We start from the raw sequence: 26,532 nt of genomic DNA on the forward strand, positions 1-26,532 counted from the left end.
GGATCTGATGATATGCCGCACTTAAATCAAGAGATGTAAGGAATTTCGCATCGCGTAAGTTGTCCAGTATATATTGAACGTGTGGTACGGGATACGCATCAGATTTTGAAACTGCATTTACTTTTCTACTATCTAAACAAAGTCTTAAATCTCCGTTAGGTTTTTCCACCATAACGACAGGAGAATTCCATGGAGAATGCGAAGGTTCGACAATTCCTTCCCTCAGCATACGATCAACTTCTTTCGCTAAAGCAGCTTGTTTAAAAGGACTAAGTCGATAATATTTTTGTTTTATCGGAGGAGTATCCCCAGTATTTATAACATGTTCAATTAAGTGAGTCTTTCCCAGACCAACCTTATCCGTATCAATTTGATCATAAAGAGATTTAGTAGTCTCAAGTTGAGATTTTTGTTCAGAAGATAAGGAATCATATGTAGTAAGTCCTGTCTCTGACGGTAAAACATCAAGACTAGCAATATAATGAGAATCAGTCTTTTCTATATCAGTAATGAGGCCAGGAGCTAATCCATAGGCCTTCCAAAAGTTTAAACCAAGTACCATTGGAGTAGCAATCTCCGGTTGAATATTAAAATGTATAAGTTTAACTTGACCTTTATAATTTACTGGTATAATCATATATTCAGTGGCTACGATTCGATGATCGTCAGCTACACTCACCATAACCGGTTTAGTATGTTTTTGAATAGGTATCCCACCGGTGGCGAATACTAAATGGCTGTTGTGGCCCAGGAAACTAACACTGGCTCCACAATCTAATAACGCCTTGAAATTCAAGTTAAGTATATTTTAGAGAGCATATACCCTGTCATCTCCCTTCGGAGGATTAAAGAAGATTGTCTTTTCTGCACGACAGGGAGCAGAAGATCTAGAATTGTTATTAGCAGAAAAGACCCTATTTAGTTTTTTGTCTTGGAGTTACATTTAACACATTCTGGAGTTTTCACCCCTTTTTCTCCGCATTTAAAGCAAACGATATCTCGAGAGCTCTTACACTCTTTAGTGTTATGATTGGACCTACCACATCGAAAACATTTCGTGTGAGAAGAGCTTTGTGCCACAGAAGCAACAAAGTTTCTGGAAGAATTAGGGAAACGAGACTGAAACAACTTATTACGAGGTTCTACATTCTTCGACGGATTGTCAGAGGAAGAATCATTAGTCTTGTTTGAGAGAATCGGTTCGCGAAACTGCTTCGCCTTGACTTGCGCCAATTCAATGCGCTTACACAAAGACTTCAATTGCTCTATCGATTCTATGTCGTGTAAGGCTAAATCCTTGGAATACTCTGGGCGAATATTCCGCATCATAGTATCCAGCTTCTCTTGCTCAGGAACCTCCTTCGTCAGACGCTCATACATCCCTAACACGGTTGATACGAAAAAGACAATTGTTTCGGACTTGGCTTGAGTCTTAGCCCGTATTTCCTGCAACAATTGGTGATCCAAATCAGGTATGTCAAATTCCTCTTGTAGAGCCGCGGTGACCTCCTTATATGTAGTAAGTTTCGTACGTTGCGACCGGAACCACGACAACGCCGGACCCTCAAGAACTTCAGGAAATCCCTTATATATACGACTCTCTGAGATTCCTCTGGCATCTCGCAACTCCTCGAGGCGAGACAGAAACGTACGAACGCAGGTGTCACCTTTGAATTTCAAATTCAAGGAATTTATGTTGAAAGTCTTGTCCGTTTTATAAATAATTTCCATAACAATACGAGATTCGTTAGGAGATTGAAAATCATCATCTGACCCAGACGACGCAGAAGAGCCTTGCTCATTCAACCGATCTAATAAAGAAGTAATTAATGTTTTCAACAGAAGTACCGCTTCGGTCTCCTGAGGTAACCGTGAAACACGACACAAAAGATATTTGCATCGCGAGGATAGCCTATCAATCGCCGACGCCGTTAAGTCTCCTTTCGCTTCTAAATCTATTTCCCTGTACCTTACGTTGGCAGAGCTCCAATTCGGCAACTTCGTTACTTATTAACAAGTCCTGGCACTTCAAACTACCCTTTTTAGCTAAATCTGCAGTCTGTTTTAACGCATGGCATAAGCTGGACCGACGCGATATAGGATTAACCGGAAGTCTGCGAATCGCCAGTTCATGTGCCATTTCGTCTTTATGTAAATGTATGATTTTACATCCCGCATTTAGGAAATCCATTTTTTAAGATTGATATTTAATATCAGAAGTAAGTCAGTGTCAAGTTTTGAATTGTAATATTTTAAAGTAAAGTTAAAACTTAATTAGATTTTAACCCTTTTAAAGTATTTTAAAATAGTGAGAAAATTTCTCTTATGTAAGGCTAATTATTTAGCGTAGTATAGTTTTGTTTATAAGTTGGTTAAATTTATAAGTTTAACCTCCAACTCAAGCAACAATTTAAAACAATAACTTGCAATCCCTTTTACATAAAATAACCTTAATACTAAAATAATGCAAAAATGTTTCACTTGGACATGTCATACTCCATAGGCCCCACGTTGGGCGCCACTGTAATAGGTGTGGGTGAGCTCTGGATATGGAGAAGATCTGATTCTATTATTGTTAAAGACCGTTTCCATAGAAGGAAACGTGTTTCTATGGAGTGATCCAGAACTCACCAAACTTCACTACTGAAAAGTTCACAAATACCTTCGGCTAACTACAATCATAGATAGGGTCGCGGTTCAGGCCACTATGTAGTGAGAATAGGTATCCAAAAATTTAAGGTAGGACGCCAGGATACTACTCTCATCAAGCGTATGACATATCCAAATGAAAATCCCAAATTTATTTAATACACACCTTTTATTCCTTAAATATATATGACCCGCTATGGTCAACACGAGTTATTTATTAGTAAATAAGTAATACTAAATACTTCTTAGTGACACCACTATTTCTTGAAATTTACACTAGATACATCATAGGCATCTATGTGTCTACGGAAAACAATATCAAAATTTGTCTTCCTAACATAACACTGTCTACAGTAAAAGTTATGCCCCAACCTCCGGGGATGTTTAGCAGTAAGCAATTGCTCACAGGGATTACAGGTTACCTGTTCAGCGTAAAGGGTCCATATTTAACTAAAGGTATATCATAAAAGTCTTAACTTCACGGACACTGCCAAGAAGAACGCTGCCACCGGATGGCACAGCCTTAGAGAACCAGGGTCCAGGAGAACCAGGGTCCAGAAAAAAACCAGGGTCCAGAAAAAAACCAGGGTCCAGAAAAAACCAGGGTCCAGAAAAAACCCTAAGAACAAAGAAAATGTTCTAGGTTAAAAAAAAATATGTTTTAACACGTTTAGTTTTATAGAAAAATTATATTTTAAACTGAGGCACAGCGGGATTTAAATTACGGCAATGAAGCGATTAAATGACTTACCGGGGTTTATGCCGGGTCCATTATTTCCTATACCAACGACGGCGCCTGCAGACCGCGTGGCAAGACGAAGAGGTGGTTGACGATACATTAGGTTTTGCTGGAAAATCCACATAAAACACTATATTAACCCATTTGCGAAAGGACACACTACCTCCGCCTTTCCTTCTTTATATATTTAAAAAGTGTGGAAACTCACCAAGTTATGTTAAATTGAAGGGAAAAGATTAGCAGCCGCCATTTTAGGTAGGCTCTAAGACGCTAAATTATGCACATTTTGGGACGAGCTGTAACAAAATTACATTAACGATTACTAACTTGAATTTACCACAGTTTTAGGAAATAAAACCTTCAAGTAGGTTACATACCCCTAAGATTGATTGCCCAAAGATTTTCTAAGATCCTTCACATCCTGAAGATCGATCGAACAATGATTTATCAAAATTCCAATCCGAGAAACCACAGACAAACTGATGAATGAAAAACTTCCCATTCAATGGATACCGCGACTGACCGGTTTGACTCTCGGAATAATTCGAAACATCAACAATAAAAAGAGTTACTCATTTTGGAAGCTAATAATACGGACTTTATTAATAATTGGAAATTATAAAAAGATACAAGAACCACAAGTATATGTTTATTGTCGTACAACAAGTGTGACCGACCGTCTGTTACGGAACCATGGACAAAAAAAAACCAAATGACATTGACAGCCGTCAGTGTCTACCGCTGAAATAAACAACTGCTCGGTTTTATCGAAATCATACTGTTAATACGTGGTATTTCTATGTTTTAAAATGTATTTCAATTGTGAAATGTATATACCCCAACGCAAACAAAGTGCCTGTGTCCTAGCACAACGCAGGAACACGACATGGATGCGCAAAATGCAACGGAGTGAACGCACAGACTGACCTACCGCTCCGGTAAGTTTTGTCCACTCAATATAGCTAAAAGCGTATATGTAAAGTTGAAAATATCACTACAGGTCTCAGTCCTTGACTGACCCACTATGACATCCGTGTCGAAGACATTTCAACTACTAAATCTTACCAAAACAAACATACCATTTTCTAACCTATAAAGTACCTATATAATATGCTACTCAGCTGTTTATAACACTGGGTGGATACCCCAAAGTGTTACACGCTGATTATGAAAATAACAACGATTGTAAAATCTAACGAGGTGGACGTGAAATACACATCCCCTGTTGGGGTGCGATGGGGTTGAAATGACTAAATATCAATATGGGTGTCGTTTTATAGTTATTTGGGACGTTATTTTAGAAAATGGCATTGAATGAATTTAAAATTTAATATTGTGGACTTGAAAAATATTGAAAGTATTTTTGCCAAATTGCAATAAAATCGGTCCAGTAGTTTCGGAGCAAATCGGTTGTAACAGATGGATTGACAGACAGCCACACGTGATCATATAAGGGTTCTTTTTAACTTTTGAGGTTTGGAACGAGACCCGCGTTATCCTCATAGATACTACGACAGGACTGTTTCTCCCACGGTTCTATGTGGCGTGCTCCCGCGTAATTTCACCTCAAAGTTTTGTTTTATTGCTACCACTTTCAAACATGGCTAAAAATATTGTTCATAAGGAAGTACTTTAACAAGTATAAAGTAGTGGAATTCTTCATGCATTTTTCAGAACATGATTCTAAATCTAATAATCGCGGACAAACATACATACCTACATAAGTTCATACAAACTGAGAACTTTTTTTTGCTTTACGTGGGCAAAGCCGCGGGCTGAAGCTAGTTATATTATATTTTCAACTCTGTAGTCTATACTTTATTAGATTTAATTGAATTTTTAATTAGTATTTGTTTAAAATTTAGGTATATATTTGAAATTGTAACGTGTAATTAATAATTACTGAGTCAAACTAGTGAAGTGAATTGAAATACTGTGTCTCCGAATGAAGTAGGTATGTAGTTAGCAACAGCTGTAGGGGTGGGTTCAATGATCTTGGTTTCTGATGTTCCAAGTTGCAGTACCTAAGTACCTACTCTGAAATGTAAATGAAGAAGGAGAATTTGTAATATCTGTACATACTCGTAGTAGTGAAGTAGGAGGCCAATGACCGATTGTCCCTGAATATAAAACTAAAGGATCATAAACAGAATAATGTGACCAAGATATGGGTGGTGTAATGATTAATGTGTTTTAAAAAAAACTATCATATACTTTCCATAATGCTATTTCATATATTGTTACTCATGTGTACCTAATTATTACTTAACGTTTGTTTTATTATATTACGATTCAGTTTAAACCTTAATTTATATAATGCCTATATTTGTATTAATTTTTAACTAGTATAAGGACATATTGCATAATGGCTTTTGTTATATTATATTTAGGTATAACAACACGTTATACAATCAAAAACATTATTTTTTATACGGTGTCGCAGTTCTAACCTCACCCACTTTTCTGGGAATCTTATATTTCTATTGAGACTTACATATACCTAATTATATAATGTCACTAGCTAGAACAAATATGTTTTAAAATATGTAATAATTATGGAACTGTATATTAGATGAAGTTTAAATATACCCTATAACCAATATACCAAGAAAAACATTATGCACGTCATTGATCGTTGATTAGGTAATATAGCAGTATGCCTTTTATTACGTATTTAGAAATGACGATATAAAGAAGTAATTACAAAAAACGTCTATGTTTGCAGATAAATTATCGGTCCATACTCTACAGTTCTATCGAATAATATTTAAAATTGGTATTTATTTGAATATATTTCACAGTAATATCTGATATAACGTTTCCAGCCAAGTTCAAAGAAAAAGGAACTGGCGACGCAGCAACCGTATGTAATATTACATGAACCATTTCGAGCTACTTTTGATTGACTCCTTCACAACTTGAAACCTATTTATTCTACACGCATGAAATTCGGCACATATATTTATGCCCTTTCACTCGACTAAATTACAAAATTTTATAAACGTAGCTCAATCAGTTATTGATAAATTAACGTTTAGAAACTGGCACTTTTGTAACTGACTTATAGATCAAAAACCTAACTTACTTCCAGGTGGTCTAGAAACTTGAAATTTGGCACCAAGTTAGGCTATTAGGTGTACATAGGAGAAAAAATCTGAAAACAGGAAATGATTAATAATTCATATATTGATAATTATTAGGTTGATTAAGACTTGTAGCCCAAAAACCTACCCCACTTCTATAAAGTTGATATTTTCGCATGAAGACAGACTATTAGGCGTATACAAAGAAAAAATCGGAATAACTGTTTGTTTTTTTGACAATTGACCGCGTTAGCGATGATCTCCTTTTCAGCTTGAACTACTTTTATGATTAATAGTATAGTATTTTCTGCACAAGAAGTAATGATATCTCAATAAAAACATAAATGTGAAATGAATTCCTCAGTGCTGAAGTGAGACGAATGCTAGTTGAATCTTTAATTTTGTCACAATTTAATTATTGCAGCCCAGTCTATGGTCCGTGTATATTACGGAAAACTAGTCAGCGTATACAAAAAGTTCAAAATTATTGCGCAAGATTTAGTGAACGACTTGGTCGTCGCGATCGTGTAACTCCAGCGCTCAATCAATTAAATTCGCTGAAAATATCCGCGCGGCGGTGGGTCCACCTCGCGTGCGTGACGTTCCGCGTGTTGGCGCAGCAAGCGTCGCGCGCGCTGGCCGACAAGCTACGGCGTGCCCTCCACGCGCTGCTGCTGGTACAGTCGCGATCAGATATTTCGAAGCAGCCAAGGTGTCCAAATATTTCTGAGCAAGACTAAATTTCAATAAATTCCGCACACAGGAAATGCCATTTATATCATAACTTTTGCAATGGCAAAAAAATACGTACGTTTTTTTTTTCAATAATTTCTTTGCACACGTCCAGTCGAAAATATCTGATCGCTCAAAATGTCAAACGTATCTAAGCAATTAGGGCGTTCACAAAGATCTGCACATTAAAGCAAAATATACCTTATTTAGCTTTTGCATTAAGGTTAAATAAGATAAAGGAGCCTGAACAAACTATAAAGTGAATTTCGTATTTTAAATTTTGATAATTCACGAGAAGAGTAACGTAACGTCAACGTATGTGTCCCTCTTTACGCTTCTTGCGTGTCAGCCGTTGATTTTAATAGTGTGGGAATAATAAGTATCAGCTGTTTGGAATGCTTGGTTTTTGTCATCGTAAATTAAGGTTCGAATTACTAGGATTGTATAAGTTATTACGAGGTAGTGAGTGTTTCCGATTTATCCAAGACAAAATATGCATTATAAGTTTAATAGTAGTACTAGGCTAGCATGACATATTAAAAGGTATGAAGAAGTTTATACAAGCACGAGCATTTGAGTCACTATTTTGATGGCTATTTTCCACATAGTTGCATTTATAAGCAATGCAAAAACACGTATAAATGTAAGAACATAAAGTACAATATAGGTGCTTAAATAATAAAAACATTTCCTTCAAGAAACGATAAGTAGAGTATTTGTACGGGTACTAGGAAGACATAGGTGGTTGAGAGTTAATGTTACCTAGTCTTATCTTTACTCGTACGGTCACGTCTGAAAATATCGATCCAAAATTACCAAAAATATTTATACACAACTTTATTGCCCATATATTAAGGTAGTGTATACATATTTTTGGCAAATTTTTCGTATCGATATTTTCAGACGTGACTGTAGCACACTATTAGCTAACCAATTATACGACGAATAGTAAACACATACAGTATAATATCCTCAAATGAGCAGATTTTTGTGAAAGCCCTTATTAATGCTTAGATACGTTTGACATTTTGTGCGATCAGATATTTTCGACTGGACGTGTGCAAAGAAATTATTGAAAAAAACCGTGCTCAGATTTTTTTGCCATTGCAATAGTTATGATATAAATGGCATTTACAGTATGCAGAATTTATTGAAATTTAGTCTTGCTCAGAAATATTTGGACACCTTAGCTGCTTCGAAATATCTGATGGCGACTTTACCGCCCAAACATCACGCGGCTGCGTTCAGGGGGTCATTCCGCTACGCCGCCACTAAGTGTTGGAATGATATCCCCGACCTGTGCGCGAGGCTAAGAGTATCCAACAGTTCAAATCTAGGCTTAAAAAGTTGTATATGAATCATCAAAAGGAATTCCAGGATATACACGTTACCAACCCGGTGAGAAATGCGTTCATAATGTTAACTTTTGGGTAATTACTAACTCCATGATACACAATACATGTTATTTATTATTCTGTTCCAGTGTTCATTACCCCGTAAAAAATCTTGTTAGCTACTAAATGTTCTCATTTTTTATGTCAATTGTACAATTCGCTAAATAATACCGTTGCCTCTTCAATTAGCTGACCAAGGGCGGGTTTAAATCCAGCAAGCTGTACCCACACCTTTTTCATTATTTACACAATCAAATTGTTGCACATTGTTGAGATAAATACTTACCTACACCTTGTACTTAAGATGGACTACTTGCCTACCTAATACATATTTGTACCTATGAACTGCTGTAAAAAGTAATGAAATAAACGTATTTGTACTGTATTGTAAATGAGAGCAAAGTTCAATAATAATAAGAATATGTGTTGTTGTTGACATGCCGACAAAAGAATTGAGATCTATATGGGTGCCAAGTTCTGTTCTGTGCAGAAAATCCTGAAATTATAAAAGATTTGACTTGGCTAGTTTTTACCAACAAACCAAAGTTTAGACAAATATAATACCAAGACAAATCCTTTGATGATCTCAAAACTCTACCGGTATGTCAATTTGAAAAAAAATGTTTCAGTGGTTGCTTGGTACATGTACTCCGTAGATGAATTTTTAAAATGATATTTATTATGAATTGTTAATTAATTTTGCTAATCTTATACTGACTTCGAATTTAATGTTTAATTTAACTCCTCATGTAAATAGTTATGTAAATATTTCTACGCCGATGCATGCCGGCAGAATGTGCTGACCTAATACCTTCTACTAACCAACAGTGTATGTACCATATCCTTGGAAATAAAGTATTGAATTCAATTGAATTTATAATTTCAGGATTTTCTACACAGAACAGAACTTGGCACCCATACCAATTAATTATTTATTCAGTAGAACCGTCTGCAAATGATACCGCAAAGCTAAGACATCAATGAAAAGTGGAAAATTTCACTGCCTCAGGCGAGGCTTGAACTCGCGACACTGGATTACAATGAATATTTCCACCACATCGCCACAAGCTTTTTGGTATCGTTTGCAGACGTTTCTGCTTAATACAAACTTAATTTAGTTTGGGGTGAGGGTGACCCATCGTTGCTAGTGATTTTACAATATGACTTTGAACTCCGGTAGCCGTTTAAGAAGTGATATTTCGCTGTCATCGAGTGGAGTCTCGGTAACTCAGTTGGCAGCGCGATGGGCTGGTCCAGAGTCGCGATTCTCGCCCGAGACTTTAAATTATTGAATTTATTTGTCCCTTTCTGATGGCTTTTAAGTAAATTACATACAGATTAAGCGTTTAATAGTTAATCGAGGCTTGTAGCGCATTTGTGAATAACGCCATTAAACCTTACACTAGAATAAATTATATGAGTACTGCTCAAGACCATGGCTTATAAGAATTTCAACTAAAATTCCACGTCTGAATATAAACATTTTTAAAAGCTTTGGTTTTGTTTCATTTCGTCCCATAGTCGACGAATTATTTTCTTTTAGCATTTACGTGATTTTTTAAATTCATATAGGCACTTTTTATTTTCCTTAAGGACTGAAAAAATCTACGGAAATAAGCATGTGAAATACATCTGGCATTCCATGTGGTAGAATATTGCAGTAAATGGTGATAAATGTTCTATACTTAAAAAAAAACAATGATTCTACGCATTTGCTTAATCTTCATTATGTTAAGTCACTGTAAACTTTAAACGTCAAGGGGGTAGTCAAAAGTTTTGCTTCATAGTGAAGTAAGTAACTAATGAATCTTATGATCGTAAAACATGATACAACAGTTAATTATTTGCGTTTTGGGACTAGTAGTAAACCAAATTAGTAGAGTTAATAATGTTTTTAGGTGCAATAGGTAGGTACCTACCATAATCATAATGCAGTCATTCTAATATCTGAATTTCATAGCAATGTGTTTGTACGTTATATCATTATCAGACGCTTGTACGGTCTGCTTAGTTTGCTCGTTGGTTTAGGTTAAAAATTAATGTCTGTAACATATTTTGGGATTTTGTTGCCATAAAGTATCCCAGACTTTACAATGGGACCGGGAAAGCGCTAAGATGAGAATGAGGCGTTGAACATCGAAATGTCAAAAAGCTTCTGGTGGAGTTTACTTATCAGTCGTTACCACTTAAATATTGAGACAACTTTTTAGGGTTCCGTACCCAAAGGGACAAACGGGACCCTATTACTGAGACTTTGCTGTCCGTCCGTCCGTCTGTCACCAGGCGGTATCTCATGAACTGTGATAGTTAGACAGTTGAAATTTTCACAGATGATGTATTTCTGTTGCCGCTATAACAACAAATACTAAAAACAGAATAATATAAATATTTAAGGAAGCTCATGGGAGCTTCCTTAAATATTTTTATGTTGTATGGACAACAAACATATTTTTTTCCGGTTTTTATAAATAATGGTACGGAACCCTTCGTGCGCGAGTCCGACTCGCACTTGGCCGGTGTTTTAAATTTGTTATCTTCTCTTTCAGTTCCTGAGACGAATTTCCGCCTAATCCAGAACAAGACTGATGACGACACAGTGAACGTCATTTGCGCTGCAGAGGGAACCTATCCTGCACCTAATCTTACGCTAGCAACGCCTGAAAGGTATTTAAAGACTGAACATGTTTCAATGACATCTTATGATACTCGTATTATGGTGTTCGTAAAGCCACTGCTGTGACGATGTTATGTTACTGCCGTTGCCATCGCAAGTATCGCCGTAGTGAAATCACTCGCGTCAAAGCTGCAGGAGCGGAACCATTAATATCGCACAGATTTGTTCAATCGCAACTAAGCGAAAACCTGCATCGATCAACAACTGCAATGCGTCTGGATCAGATAATAAGGAAAATATCTGTCGTTGCTGTATGAATTGCACAACTTTTCCAACGATAGCTCGACATAGATCATTTACAATAACACTGGACATACTGTTGTTGTCTCATATACGTTCAGATACATGGGTACATTTACTAAAACTTCTCTTTAAACTACTAAAATCTTGGATGTAATTAGTCATCGGAACCTAGTTCATGCAATATTAAAAGATAATTATGTCATTTCTATGTGTAAACTTTTGTACGGGTTTTTAGAAAATATTAGATTGTCTTGATCTAATCAGCGATGAGTATATAAGCCCACTAATAAGAAAGTCGACGTCAATATATTGGTGTCACCCAGGTTCCTATTTATTGACGTTATTTATTTCACAACATATAGCTTACACATTCTCATTGTAGCTTCTATGCAGCATCTAAAAACAGACCTACAGATATCCCTTGCGGCATATTACGCATAATTATGCTAATTCGCGAATCATATGGCCTGGTCCTTGAAGATATAGCTGCGATATTGAAAAAAAATGCGAAAAAGTGCATCAGAATTTTAGTAAACATAGATCGAATGGAGTCGTATAACGCTTATTTTATCAAACATGACGGTTACGTCTATGTACATATTCGAATCCTGTAAATTCGCAGGGAAACATTTAAACTTCTATTCTTAAAAATATACAACACAAAATGAAAGAAATAACCGTAACGTTAATCTTCTAAAAGTGCATTAAAAAAAAAAAAGTGGTCACAAGTAGCCCACATTATATGACTATAAATATACAATCACCTTTGAAACTCTACCGGACAATCTAGGTCAATTAAAAAAAAACATCTGAAGCTTTTTTAAATGAATAGAATAGATATCTTTATAATCTTTATGAATATTCTGATGAAGTCAGTAAATGAAAATATTACCGCGCTTTGTTTATGTAAGGAAATAATGTAATAATACAATCAAATGTATGTGTAATATTAATTCAATGAAATGTTCAAAATAATTGCAATCTAATCACCTACTTGTAGCCCCACTCGTATATTGCTGTGCCCTTACAAGATGTCACATGTATACCTATCTGTTCCATTCCATCCACGCTTGTAATGTGATATGCAATTATTTTTTTATACTACGTCGGTGGCAAACAAGCATACGGCCTGCCTGATGGTAAGCAGTCTCCGTAGCCTATGTACGCCTGGAACTCCAGAGGAGTTACATGCGCGTTGCTGGCCCTAACCCCTCCCCCCTCGTTGAGCTCTGGCAACCTTACTCACCGGCAGGAACACAACACTATGACAATAAACGACTATGATGCAATAAACGATTCTATTCTTTTCTATCTTGGATCAAAAGACAAAAACTTGATTGAACATGTGAAACCTAATAGTTGGTTTAAAAAAATGTATTACCCGACCAAATTAAGAAGTCTCCGTTTCCATGCATATTATTAGCAATCAGTTACCTTCTTAACTCAGTCGGATATTATAATGAAAAAGCACGAGTGTTATAATATACTGAAAAAGCACGCGTGTTTAATATCTAGGATTATGAGTCAAAAATCGGTGGAATAAAAACGTCGTTTTGAGCAAGTGTGTTGAAAATATTTTTGCATCACACTTGCTTAGTAAGCATGCTATGTCACGCAAGTGCAGCGCGAGACCTTAAGTCCATTTTACTCCCATGGGAGTTATAGGTTTTTTTAAATTATGTTACAATTCATATATACGAACCAAGTGGGTTATAAGTAAAATATACTTGTTTAAAGTCAAGGCATAAATGAGTTTTACCCTTAAAATACTGATGTTTATAATTTCTGTGTTTATAAACATTTAATTTGATTAATTTAATAGACGTTTAAAATATTTTAGAGTATTTATACCTGTCAATAAATATACAATATCGCGGACGAATGTCTCAAATGTCACCGTATTTAAGAATGAATTTGGTTGCAAGTACGATGATAAACATTGTGAGTAACTCCGGGGGTAAGAATATTGCAAACTCGAGTGTTTAATTCACGACAGTCGCAGACTGGAGTCTGCCTGCAGCCGTCGTGAATCTATAAACGGCCAATCGGCCATATCCGATATTTCACTTACCCCCCTCGTTTCACAATATACTATTAATCACACTGCCAACAATAAATATGAGAAACCTGTTTTTAATCTTATGCGTAACCGAATAATTTAGAGAAGGTAGGTTATCAATACCAATCGCACGTTCTTGAAACTATAGAAAGTGCACTCTGCTGTAATCAGGTATTATAAATTCTGTTCAATTCTGAGTTGTTCCATTTAGTCAGCTTAACCTCAAATACTAAAGTTACCGTTTCGCGATTTCTCTCTAATTCCTACCAAACGTTGTAACCGTCAAAATTATGCTGACCTGCCCTGTCCGCCTCCGACGTTTAACATGCGGTTGGAGCGGGGATTTTGAATTGAATCGGAGATGCCTGAGTTTAGTAGTCGTTTTGCCGTGTTAGAAGCCATCAATGCATATACTAGCCGCATTGCGGTTTGCACCTGATATTCCCAAACGACTGGTCATACGATATATTGCTCAGATTTTGACAACTAAATGTTTAAATTAAATTGCTGCTAATAGTTTAGTTTCCTATACAGCGAAATCAGCTTTTAGCACACTCGAACTAAGACAAAGGTCGAAATATCTAGAACAGCCCTGAAATTTGGTAAGTACATACTTACCATGACCTATACAAATTCCATAATTTGTATAGGCAAAAGATACATCGGTTGGTAGGTTATTAATTAACACAATGGCGCTATGGAATACTAATTTACAAGAATAAACTAGGGAGAAATCACTGGGGCTAAATAATGTGATGGTAATAACCAGAGGCTGGAGTTCTCGTGGTAGTTTTAATTGTCATTAGGGACTCCTCATTTATCGATTCGATATACCTATATTGATACAATGTAAAATACAACATGGGACAAATAGTGGGACGTTTTAACGGCCGCTGCCACATATGGACATGCCGGCCGAGTGTGATATGAAAGGCCGATTGAAGCGAGACCAATTTATGAACACAGGACCCGGTAATCCTTTCCTGGAGATGTATATATAGTACTTTACTCAAAAACTGCATGGAAAAACAAATAAGAACCATAAATTCTATTTAATTTACAGCGCGGCGCATGACGCGCGCTCAATTCATTTTGCCGGCCTAGACCGACAATGTTGTAAGGACGCCACAAGAAGTTTCGCACCCTACTATTATTAATGTAATGACGATATTTCTACACATGTTTGAGAAAATATTTTTGTTATAGGCTACTAGATGGTGTAACTAGAGACCTTAAACTGGTGAACGGGAGATATTCGGCCGTGGCGTCAGTGACGCTACGCGATGAGGATCTACCGTCGCCCGCTGAGTTCATCTGTACCCTGAGGATACCGCAAGCAAAGTACGCGGTGCGGAAGGAAGCCATTTATTACCCAGGTAATTTGGAAAAATTCTTACATTGATAAAACACAATTTTGCACAAATTTTAAACAAATTTGATTAAAGAAAAACTTAAAACAAGTGTACATAAAATAATTAGAAGTAAGAAGTTGCCTCTTTATTGTACCCGTGTTGACAGGGTATTGCCGGAGTCCCAGGATTGACATGCTAATGCCTTGTGCAAATTAAGTCCCACCCACAACCCGACAGTTACCTGCTAATGGCTGTGAGAAACTAGGAACTACCTTTGGGGCTCCAGTGACAATAAAGAGTGAATTAAATTTATGCCCCTTTAAAATTTCTGGTATAGTAACAAGAGCGCTAATGACATGTAATGGATGAAGGGATAAATAAAAGTAGCCAAAACAATATTAATACCAGTTTTTACAGTACATATGGTGCTACATTACCGCACTAATGCGATAATTAGCACTTTACGTGCCTATGCCGAAACTTTAAAGTTGTAAAGCGTTATTGCAAAACGTTGTACGATACCTGTGTCGATTTAAAACAATCCTTTTTCTACTTTTTGCACTTGTATCGAATTGAATATTTGCAAGCAAAATATGAAAACGGTTGCAAAAAGAATAATACCGAACGACATAAACACAATGCTGTTTATTTATTTAAAACAAGCAATTTAACCGTTTTATAAGTCGACGAACGTCATTAAAGGCCGAGCCCGGCAAGAATAGGGGATGGATTTTTTTTAACGTAGGCATGAAAATAACAATTTTGCGGAATAATTTGCGAGAGGGCCATTTAAGCTTTTTATCAGCAGAAAGTTTGTGTACACAGCTATCTTACTGTATAAAGTTGAGATGAAACATTTCCTGCAGGCAGTCCTCGTGAATAATTTTATGCTTCGTTAAGTCCATTGTAGTACGAAAAATTCTTTAAACATAATATCGGTGGGTCGGACAGAAAAACATTTTTTTAGGCGCTCTGCCGTTCCTAAATTAAAAGTCAACAAGGCATATATTTACTTCTACGTCAATTGGTTCCAGTGACGTAATGTTGGGCCTGATTGAAAGAAAGATTATTATGATGGATCAACTTTTTTCAATCACATATTTTTCGATTGTATCCCCGAGGTATTTCACCAATTTACTTAAAAGGTAAAGGTTAACTTAAAAGGTGGCAATTGTATTGGGGAAGAACCATCGAAAATTTAGCTGCGTACTATTGTTCAAGCCAAGTCCCACCTTATCATGTCGGTGGAAGAATAAGTATTAGCTTTTTATCACACTTGCTCGAAAAATATCTTATTTCTTGCAGGTATATATAATATATATATTATATACCCACAACACAAGCCTTATTGAGCTTACTTGTGGGACTTTGTCAATTTGTGTAATAATGTCCTAAAATAATATGTGACCGGACCATTTTTATACAGGTTGTAGCATGTGCGGTTTTACTTAACAATAGACAAAGGATTAGGCGTTCGGGGCCAGCTACAAATCGAATGACTTTATGTATTGTGCTAATAAATACAACTGATTTGTTAAAATTGTGTCACTAATTAATACGAACGAAGTAGGTATAAAGGATTTTTTTTAATACTGACGTTTATATGTATGTCTTATTTAATTGTTTATCTTAAAAAACTATTTAATTTGATTAATTTAATAGTCGTTTTAAATATATATACAGATTTTTCAGTCGTGACATTCGTGGCTGAGTGCCGGATAGGTCTGTGCCTTCGAAGCCTAACCTGTCAAAAATGACAATATGGCAGACGAACGTTTGAAATGTCACCATCTTTAAGAATAATTTCGCTAAAAATTTAGTTTTTTCTTCGCAAGTGCGATGAAATACATTTGTGCATCTAAAGACCTCGTTTGCAAAATTTCACTTACCCCCCAGTGCACAATGTACTATTGTTGCAGGACCTATAAGCACAACTCCCGAGATGCCTACGGCAGCGGATATGCAATTGGCTGCAGCTGTTGGTTCAAAAGGTAAATGTTTTCTTAAAAAACTACTATTCGATTTTTAGAAAATATTCAACACGTAACTGCTACCGTAACGATTATTTGATTGTTTATTCTTAAGATAAGAATAATTTTATTTCATTGAAAATTATTCAAAAATTAAAACAATATTAATTCGCTTAAATACTGTAGATATACAAACATGGTTTAGAAAAATAAACATAAAATATAAAATCTTGTAAGCAAAGATTGTAACTGGCTCTTACATTATTTTACATCATAAAGGTAGTCGTCCAGACCCAGTCAATTACCGACTAATCTCAGTCACCTCCATACTTAGGCTCCATAGTCTGCAACATTATGGAGTGTGTACTGAACAGGCGGCTCTTATCACACCTAGACGATAAATTTAACTCAGTGATCTCAGTATAGTTTCCGCGTGGGTCGTTCGACTGAAGGTCTTCTGGTGCATGCTAGTAGCATGATGCTACTCATCTTTGGAGCGAAGCAATTGAGAGGCATGGTGAAGCCCTTGGGGTATCTCTCGATGTCTCTAGAGCATTCGACCGGGTCTGTTACGCAAGTTTGGTGAGCAAGCTTCTAGCATATGGGATACCAGTAGGCCTGTGCAACTGGATTGAGAATTTCCTGATGATCCGGGTGATAGATGGCTACACATCTGATCTATGGACTATTAATGCTGGCTTTGAGAAAAGAATAAAATCATTACTGTTAGATAATATACATACATAGTATATTTTAATAGTTTTATCAGTGTTCGTTATTGTATTAATCGGGTGGGTATGCATGCGTAGATATTTCACCACAAAAGAGCGGCCTGATACAATTATAAAACGTAATATCATAATAATAAGGTTCATGGTCAATAGGTACACATGCTGGCTGTACAGTAATAAAAACCGATCTGGTGGAACAATTTATGTATTCACGCAAATTTTGTTGTTTTTGTTTAAACTTAACCTAAGTATATGAAGTTTGTTCTCTACTCTGTAGGTACCTAATATAAGGCTCGAAGTATTAATTATAATAATACGAGTAATTGAGGTTATATAGTCATAAGTATTTTTTGAAATAAATTATAAAAAAATGCCCCAATAGCTTAATAAATGGCTAAACTATTAAATATAATATAAAATTAAAGCCCTCCCAGAAAATTTGGAGGCATAGTATAACGAGGCTTGTATTTTTAACCATGGTCGATAGTAATTCCAATAAGTAGATAGGTACTCCAAACTTTCAGAATATACGCGTTATTAATACTGTTATTTCTTGCAACAATTATTATAAAAATATATTAAAAAAATGTGGATACAAGGAACTCATTATGTAGGGTAATAATGGCCGCCATCTTGATATCTTACTTTCGGTCAAGATTTCGATCCATGGCAAAAAGTAATATGATTTGCCAGTCGACATGGTTTTTTTTAAAAATATGACCTGGCTATTATATATATTTTGATCGCTTTATACTCTGTAAGAGATAATTTTGTCATTATTTTAGTTTGATTATTTTTCTCTTAATGATAATGTATTTGACTTTTTTTATTACAACTATTAAAATGTTTTTTTATCGTCAAATTCATGTTGTGATGATTATTTTATTTCTGAATTCATGAAGTATTATTATTATTGTGTACAATCTGACGATATTTTGTGAGTTCATGAAATTTAGAAACATTGTGATATTTTAAAAATAATTAATTTCCAAAAAGAAAAAAAAAATCTAATCTAGTTAACCCATTTCGTACTAGCTGCCCGCAACTTCGCCTGCGGAATGATGATGTATAGTTATAAAATTAATTTTTAATAATTAGTGAAAACTAGTATTCACCAAGGGACTGCGAAAACTAGCTTTGACTAAAATTTTATATACCATATATAATATCTTATACTATCTAAAACTTATGTGTTAGAGACAAATCCCCAGAAACTCATCATCATCTAATCATCTTCTATAACAAATTCTTCTTATTCATGAACAAAAAGACGACTACCTATTGTTCAGAGTGTAAATTGATATTTGCTAAGAAATTTAATACCATTAATTAATAATATCAGCGAAGTCGTGTAAATTTCGCTCATCCAATTAGTACATTGAGACAATAAAACACAGATTAATTTTATTAGTCTCTAAAGGAACGTGATTTATTACTGCTGTGTGAACTGTTATATATTACCGTTTACATAATTATGTAGGTAATAGGGATAAAATACAAATATTACATCGTTTAAAGGTACAGACTTGATACATATTTATTATAGGCTCTATCATATATTTAAATAGAAAAAAATTGTATTCCATCGAAAATAATGAAGATTGAGTATTTTTTTAGGATTTGGTATGTATACTACCTTTGCCACCTTACCTTTCCGAAAGATTTAGTTATTTAGCTGCTGGTAGTGGTCATCGCCTTCGATCAAGCACCAATATTTCACTCACAATTCCTTCCAATACGACGCGCACATACAAGAAATCCTTTACTGTCCATGCCGTTAAGTTATGGAACGAGATTCCGGTGTCCATGAGGCAATCACAATCTGTACTTCTGTAGCATCACTCAAGGAGAGGCTTAAAAAATTGTGGCTTTCTGATACTTTGGTTACGACTTCCTAGTTCCATTGAGTACTTCTACTTTTTAATTTTCTTTACTTTGCTGGTTCGAATTCATATCTATTTATATTATATATTGAATATTTATTTATTTTTATTTATGTTATATATATATATATATATATATATATGCATTATTTTATGGTTATTTTTCTATCTATGTATATTTGTATCAATGTGTATTCAAAACGTGCATTTCATTAATTTCAGTGATTGTACACTTTTGTTTGTGTTTGTCATTCATTCACCGTTACTTCTGTTTTACTCATTTCCTCAAAGGTTAACTGGAAGAGATCCCATACAGGGATAAGTTCGCCTTTGTTGTATTTAACTTACTCTGTAACTGTGTTTTTCGTGTTTTTATTTCTATGTACAATAAAGTATATACATACATACATACTTACTAAGGAAAATATGTTAAATACCAAATATTTCGTAAATAAGTATACAGTACTTGTTAATTATCACGATTTTAAACTAAAGTATTTACATAAACTAAATGAGAGCCCGCTTGATTGGCGTACAGAATATTATACGATTGATTTATTCGATATTAGTTATTTATTCAAATAATTAACTATATCGAAAAACAAGACAATTATAAATTCATTCAAACTAAAATTTGCGACACTATTAGAAGTATTAGAACAAATTAAATTATTTTCAGAAAATATTTTTATTCGTTTTTTTTTCAAGTAGAAACACTACTATATAAATTATAAACTGAAATAAATGTCATATACTAAGAAAAGGTGACAAGGCCTCCAGTGCCCCAGGCTGGAAGCGTACTCTGCTATCGCGGCAACTTAAAAGGGAAGTATACCACGTGATCGTCCATACAAAAAGAGAAAACGTTTTTTCACTTCTAAATATTGTGTGTTAGTAGGTTATCGACACAATGAAAAACTAGGTTTTCCTTTTTTTCAAAATTTGCAAAACCAATTTTTTTTTTTTAAATCGAAACCTATAAACCTAGAGTATATTATAGTGAAGCGATCGACATCAAAAGCAAAGTGATTTGTGCATTGACATATATATATCTAAGGACGGGCATTACGGACACTAAGAATGGCGCTAGTTCAGTAATGTCACTCTCGAATTCTAGCCAATCGTGCAGTCTAAAGGAACTAGTTGCGACCAATCGCGCGCGTGGTGCGAACTCATCAACCAATCGCGTTGCGGCGTTAGACTGCACGATTGGCTCGAATTCGTCTGCGTGCACCGCTGTACTGGCCCCATTCTTATTGTCCGTAAGGCCCGTCCTTAGATATATATTTCGATCGATTTGTTCAGATTTAGTTAGTGGAAACAGTTTTCTCCCGAAATGGAATTTCATAGAAAAGGTATCGTTATTTCATTAGGATCGCAAAGCTATTCATCCCTCTTATGATGATTAAACAAAATACTGTAGCGGCTGAATGGTCGGCGTTTTATCACCTGTCGCGTCATGCATCACTTTCGCTCTTACATACTTGTTAGATCGTGACAGGAATGGTGACAGGCGATATAAATGCGACCATAGCTGTCATTGAGCAGACATTCCCCGTGCATGTGACGAGAGTCATTTGTTACTACCCAACGATTTGTTTCTTGTACCTACAGCGAGCCTATAATTGACCTATAATTGACGTTTTGAGCCGGGAAATTTTCTTTCGTATGTCCGGATGATCTCCTCTACAGATCGCAATTCGCAACCGATTCGTGATAAATTTTGTGACTATATTCTATGATTAAAAATATTTTTTTGTCGGTCCTGTTTTTGGATTTTTTTCAAAATGCCGCCATCATAGTCATGGTACACTGCGCCTAAACAAATAGCCGTATCGATATCATAAGAGTTTTTTCCTTGTGAGACATGGTTACAGAGTATTTTGCGAAAAATTTAGATATTTTAGTACGCTAGTTCCCTTAGGGTATTTAGATATTTTGGTTTTTACTCGACAATAAGTAGCCTAATTTCACCGTATCACATATCCATATCCGTTCGAGGCTCAGTTGGAATATATTCGCTTTGCACTCATGAAGTTCCGGGTTCCAATGAAGTATTATTTGTTTTTTTTTTTTGCTTTTAATTTCCTATTTTTGATTGTCTAAGCTTTGTAGCAAGTAGAGGGAGGTCTCTGATTCTATCCCCTGAATTGTAACTTTTTGTATTTATTTTTTTGCATTTAAACATCGTATTGTTGATTGATCAAGCGAGCGTGAAGCGCTAGCTAAGCGTATTCTTTTCAGGTTATGTCTGAACTTTTTTTCAGTCGTTAAAGTTCAAGGAGACGGACAGTTTCGCAGGCGAAAACGGGTGCGATGTGTGGGGGTCCATGTTTAGAATTTTCTGGGGCAGTTTTTGCACTTAGATTAATTTATAAACTTTGGCTTTTATATACGGACGTCGTTGCAGATCGGAATATTGATATGATTATAAGATTATAGGAACAGAAATTTAAACGTAAATGTGAAATCAAGAGGAAAACAGTTTTGTAAGATTTTTCCCCCAGCCCTGGCAGCAATGTCTCGGGATGGCTGTCGTGGCAGAAATTTGCGCCAATACATGTACGGGTACGAGCGAAATGCACGATAACTGAATGACATCTTTTAGATGTCTGTACGTTCGAATTAGCCTGTTAGGGAAACATTGTTTCGTATGTCCATCCGTCCCACTCTTCAGGTCGCATTTCTAAATCTTCCGATTTCCGTGAAATTTTGTGGGTATGTTCGATGATTATAATTTTTTTGTCTATTTAGTTTTTCTAATATCTTTTAAACAGCGGAGTTCACAGCTCACAGAGCTACTAGTAGATAATCGTGTCTGTCTTACTAGGAAACTTCACTCTTTGATACGATAACGCAAATATCACTCATTGAAACAGCTTGATAATAACTGGATTTTTCTCGACATTGAAGCGCATAAAATGCGACCAATACACCATCTGATTGATACTTATTTTGTTCACAGGGGCAAATATGTACACGGCAATCACCATGGTAGCGCTGCCAGTTCTAGCTCAAATGTTAGTGTTATAAGCCAACTGAGAGAAAACAAAAGGTAAAACATTTTCCTCATTGTGAATGAAATCGTATACCGTCTCAAAAGTCGGTTAAATTTCAATATTGTCCAGAATAGATATTAATTTTGTGCAGTTAGCGGAAATTGTTCCAATATGTATGGGCTAAGCTTGTGATGTGGACTGTCCTTATTTTGCCAGTGGTTGTTACTATCGTCGTGTCCCTTTAGTAACATGAATCATTAGTCCAGTTTTTTTAGGCACGCCAGATGCAATTTTGAAGTTTTTCTGTTAGTAACTTGAATTAGTGTTTTTAGGAATATTTATTTCCAAATGCTATTAACTCGAATTGTGGATCTATTTAAGCGTATATTTTGTGTGAATAATTCATAAGTTAAATATGCTTGTTATATTTTAGTGACCTTTGCTGCAATCGGTACGAGTAGAAGAATAATATAAAAATTAATTAATTACATTTTATTTTTTAATTTCTTCAGAAGCAAGATATTTAACTTACGTATTGACGTGTGTAGTTATTTTCCGTATGTATTTGGTCCACATTCACCACCCTCTGTAAATGTGTCATTTTATCAAACAAAACTTGAGAGATGGTCTATATTTATATTGAATCCTTTAATTATATAATAATTTCAATATGAGATCGTTCCTGATGCTTTCATTAATAAATTTTGTTAAGAAAATCATCATTTTTATAAGAAATGTTGAATCATAAATAGGTTTTAAGGTTTTGTTTTAAACTTAATGTCAATAAGCGTTAACACAAAGTGCTTAACGTGAGAGGGACGATCCCGGACGGGGCTCATTATAATAAAAGTAGGTATATGTATATGTAGGTACTACGAGTATTTCCGTTCAATTAAACCGTTTGAACAAGTGCTCGTAATATACCTACTCATCTAAATATTTTTACTATTTTAATTAGATAAGTAACTATTGTTAATGTTTCTTCTAACATATGTTTAATTGTTGCAGATTAGGTCCAGTAAATAAAATATTTTGTACTGAAGTCATTCTAAGATAAAAATATGATCTCTAGTCATAATCCAAAGTGGCACTAACTACCAAAGTTTATAAAAATAGTTCACAGCTTTCTTGGCTGTAAGTTTAATTTCATATGGATATACCTACTTAATCCGTTATTTTTTTAAACACTAAATGTTTAGTTTCAAAAAGTCGTAATTTAAAATTAGTAAGGTCAATAGAGATAAGTTTTGCTGCGGGATAAGTGTAGCTGACCTTCACATTAGAGCTGTTTATCTGTTGATTAGTGTTTATTGCGAGTTCATTCATACATTTGACACGAACATGTAATAAACACTATAGGTAATTAAACCAGTATTGACCTTAACTAACAAGCAAGGAAATTGTAAACATTTACGATCTAATATTTTGGATGTCTTAGTTTATAATAATTTCATACCATAATACAAACAGAACAGATTTAATTGTGTTTTTATGACATACGTTTAACTAACGTGCATCACATAAATGGGATCTCACTGTCCCTTTATTATCATTATTGTTACGGGACACGAATTAAGCACATTAACCCCCTTATTAAACTTAGCAAGCTCTGGCAAACCTTTTTGTCTTTGTCTCTTTTTAACAAACAGAAATGTCAAAATGATAGATAGGGACAAATGATTATCAACGGTTTGTTAGATTGGACAGAAGACGTTTAGGAATAACGCCATTAACGTCTACAAACATATTTAGCATTAAGTTACCTTTAAAATTTGTTGTTTGTGGTAATATATAAGAAGGTACCTATAGTTTTAAGAAAATCAAGCCAAAGCCAAAAATAGGCCGGAGAAACGCGTTACTTTAAAGACAGTGACAACTATCATAGACAACATTGAGCTACCTTCGAAACATGAGCAATTGATTTACCAGAGTTTTTCTGGAGAACAAAACGATTAACTTTAATATTTGTAATAAATCATTGCGTGTTTACAGCTAAAATTCATTATTATAGAAAAGTAAATATTTAATTGTACAACTGTAAATTGTGATTTGTTATTATTAAAAAATAATCCTAAAACAATAAATAATTTACCGTTTGAATTTAAAAAAAATTACAGTTTCTGAACACGGGTCAAAGGCTTAGAACGCAGCGCGATTAATTTCTTGTGGTTTCAGAACCGCTAAAAGTGCACGCACTTGCAAGACTGAACCCGCAAGAAATTGATCACAATGCGTTCCAAGCCTAAATGCCGAAGCTCGTGTTTTTATGTGTCTCTCATGTGTTTTCAAAGTAGTAGTTAGCTAATGTTATGGCATTATTTGTTTTGATAATGGCCATCAGTTTTTTAGAATAATACGAGTACATATTGACATTCGTAAATTATAAGATCGCTGTGTTACTATTCAAAAAAAGTACCGTCTGCATCGAAGTGACCTAGTTGTATTTATTATCTGGATATGGATTTAAAAAAATGGATGTTTAAAGCACATAATCAATCAAGCGTTAGAATAATTATTGAACAGCGTGAAAATAACGCCAACCTTGTTAATGTAACTGAAATAAAATCAACACGTTTTGTGCACATTTTATGCACACCTCTAATCTTATTCCATATTAAAGAAGCTGCATCGCCTTAAAAAAAAAATACTAAATGTGTCAAACATATTTAGTTAAAAACATTTTACTTTTAAAAATCTAACAGTTCATAAAAAGCGCTAAAATAGTGATTTCAAAAATGCTATTTCAAAAACTACGTGATGTAATTTACTCAAAAAGTGAAAATGAAAAAAAAACTGCTTTAGTTAAGAGGTCGTAATAAAGGAGAATAAATTAAGTAGTACACGAGAAATTATTTATTTTTAATAAAATAAAAATCACAATATACGTATTTCGGTACAAATAATGTTTATTTTTGCAAGTGTTTGCATTTGAGGGCCGATCCCTTTTGACACAGGGTATCATCAAGATTGTTTTTATTTATTTTTTATTACTAGGTACATTGTTTTTGGACATCATTATGAATTATGGACAATATCAAACCTAAATTCAAGCGTTTTCGCCCTTATTCGTAAACGATATTTATTTTTGATTCTTGATGCAATGTAAGACCAATTATAAATCAATTGTGAATTTGAAGTTCATGGATAAGGGCTTGTAAATAATTATTTGTATGGAATTTGTATGTGTAATAAAAACGTAAGTTGTTTTGAGTAAGGAAATAATAATACTAATACATTTGCTGTGCATATTGCCGTTTATGGATAAGATCCACTCAAGACTTTTATTGTGAGATTTCTTAATTAAAATAAAAGGATCGTTGTGTATAAATTTGTTTTAATTATCACTAACCAAAAAACCTACATATGAGCTCATTTCCGATTTCATTTCGGACACAAAAAATAATACGTAAAACCTGAGTAACACATCTATTTTAGGTTACACATAAGTATAAATCGTATCTAAGTGTAAACGGAAAATGCAGCGTAGGATGGACAGCACGTGATCGGCTGATGTGGCTTTGTCCCGTAGTGCACGTCTTTCGGCTGATATGATAATGATGATGAGAGAAACCACAAACCACATCATTAACAGTATTCAATAAATTTGGTACTAGAGTAACACAGTTTTGTATTCATTAGCTTTCAGAATGTCAATTTATTTACGTGCACGGTTCGCCTTTTTACGAGTACATATCATTAACCGACACTCGAAACTTGTTCGCAGGTACCTTTAAGTAATGTATTCCGACTTTGATTTTCCAGATTTGTATCTTCACTAAATGCTTAACGTTTTAATATTAGCATTTCAGATGACTTCCGTATCTACAAACATTAACTTTCTAATGCAAATTCAGGCATGAAAATGGGAAAGATTCGCGAGTGAGATAACTTGGTTTGCTACAATTTCCACATTTAAAATGTTCAAAAGACTAGGGCTTTAATAAATCTAGAGGTTCGGCTATGTAAATATGAAAAGAAAATAGTAAAAGCACTAGGGAAATAAATATAAAACATAACATTATAA

General features: G+C 34.8%; 1 protein-coding gene across 2 annotated transcripts in view; it reads left to right on the plus strand.

The window, feature by feature from the left end:
* Positions 1-25,836, plus strand: part of LOC133517126 (uncharacterized) — a 99,306-nt gene extending 73,470 nt beyond the window's left edge. Inside the window, exons 3-7 of one of the 2 annotated variants that reach the window (XM_061850287.1) lie at positions 11,144-11,261; positions 14,780-14,949; positions 16,845-16,916; positions 22,475-22,564; positions 23,517-25,836. In XM_061850287.1, coding sequence (XP_061706271.1) covers positions 11,144-11,261; positions 14,780-14,949; positions 16,845-16,916; positions 22,475-22,542 — 428 coding nt within the window. In that variant the 3' untranslated portion in view covers positions 22,543-22,564; positions 23,517-25,836. Of the gene's footprint in view, positions 1-11,143; positions 11,262-14,779; positions 14,950-16,844; positions 16,917-22,474 lie in introns of both variants that reach the window. The other variant, XM_061850286.1, reaches the window with a different exon arrangement.
* The last annotated feature ends 696 nt before the right edge of the window (positions 25,837-26,532 follow it).

The sequence above is a fragment of the Cydia pomonella genome, chromosome 4 (genome assembly GCF_033807575.1).
Source record: "Cydia pomonella isolate Wapato2018A chromosome 4, ilCydPomo1, whole genome shotgun sequence".
NCBI classification, from domain to species: Eukaryota; Metazoa; Arthropoda; class Insecta; order Lepidoptera; family Tortricidae; genus Cydia; species Cydia pomonella.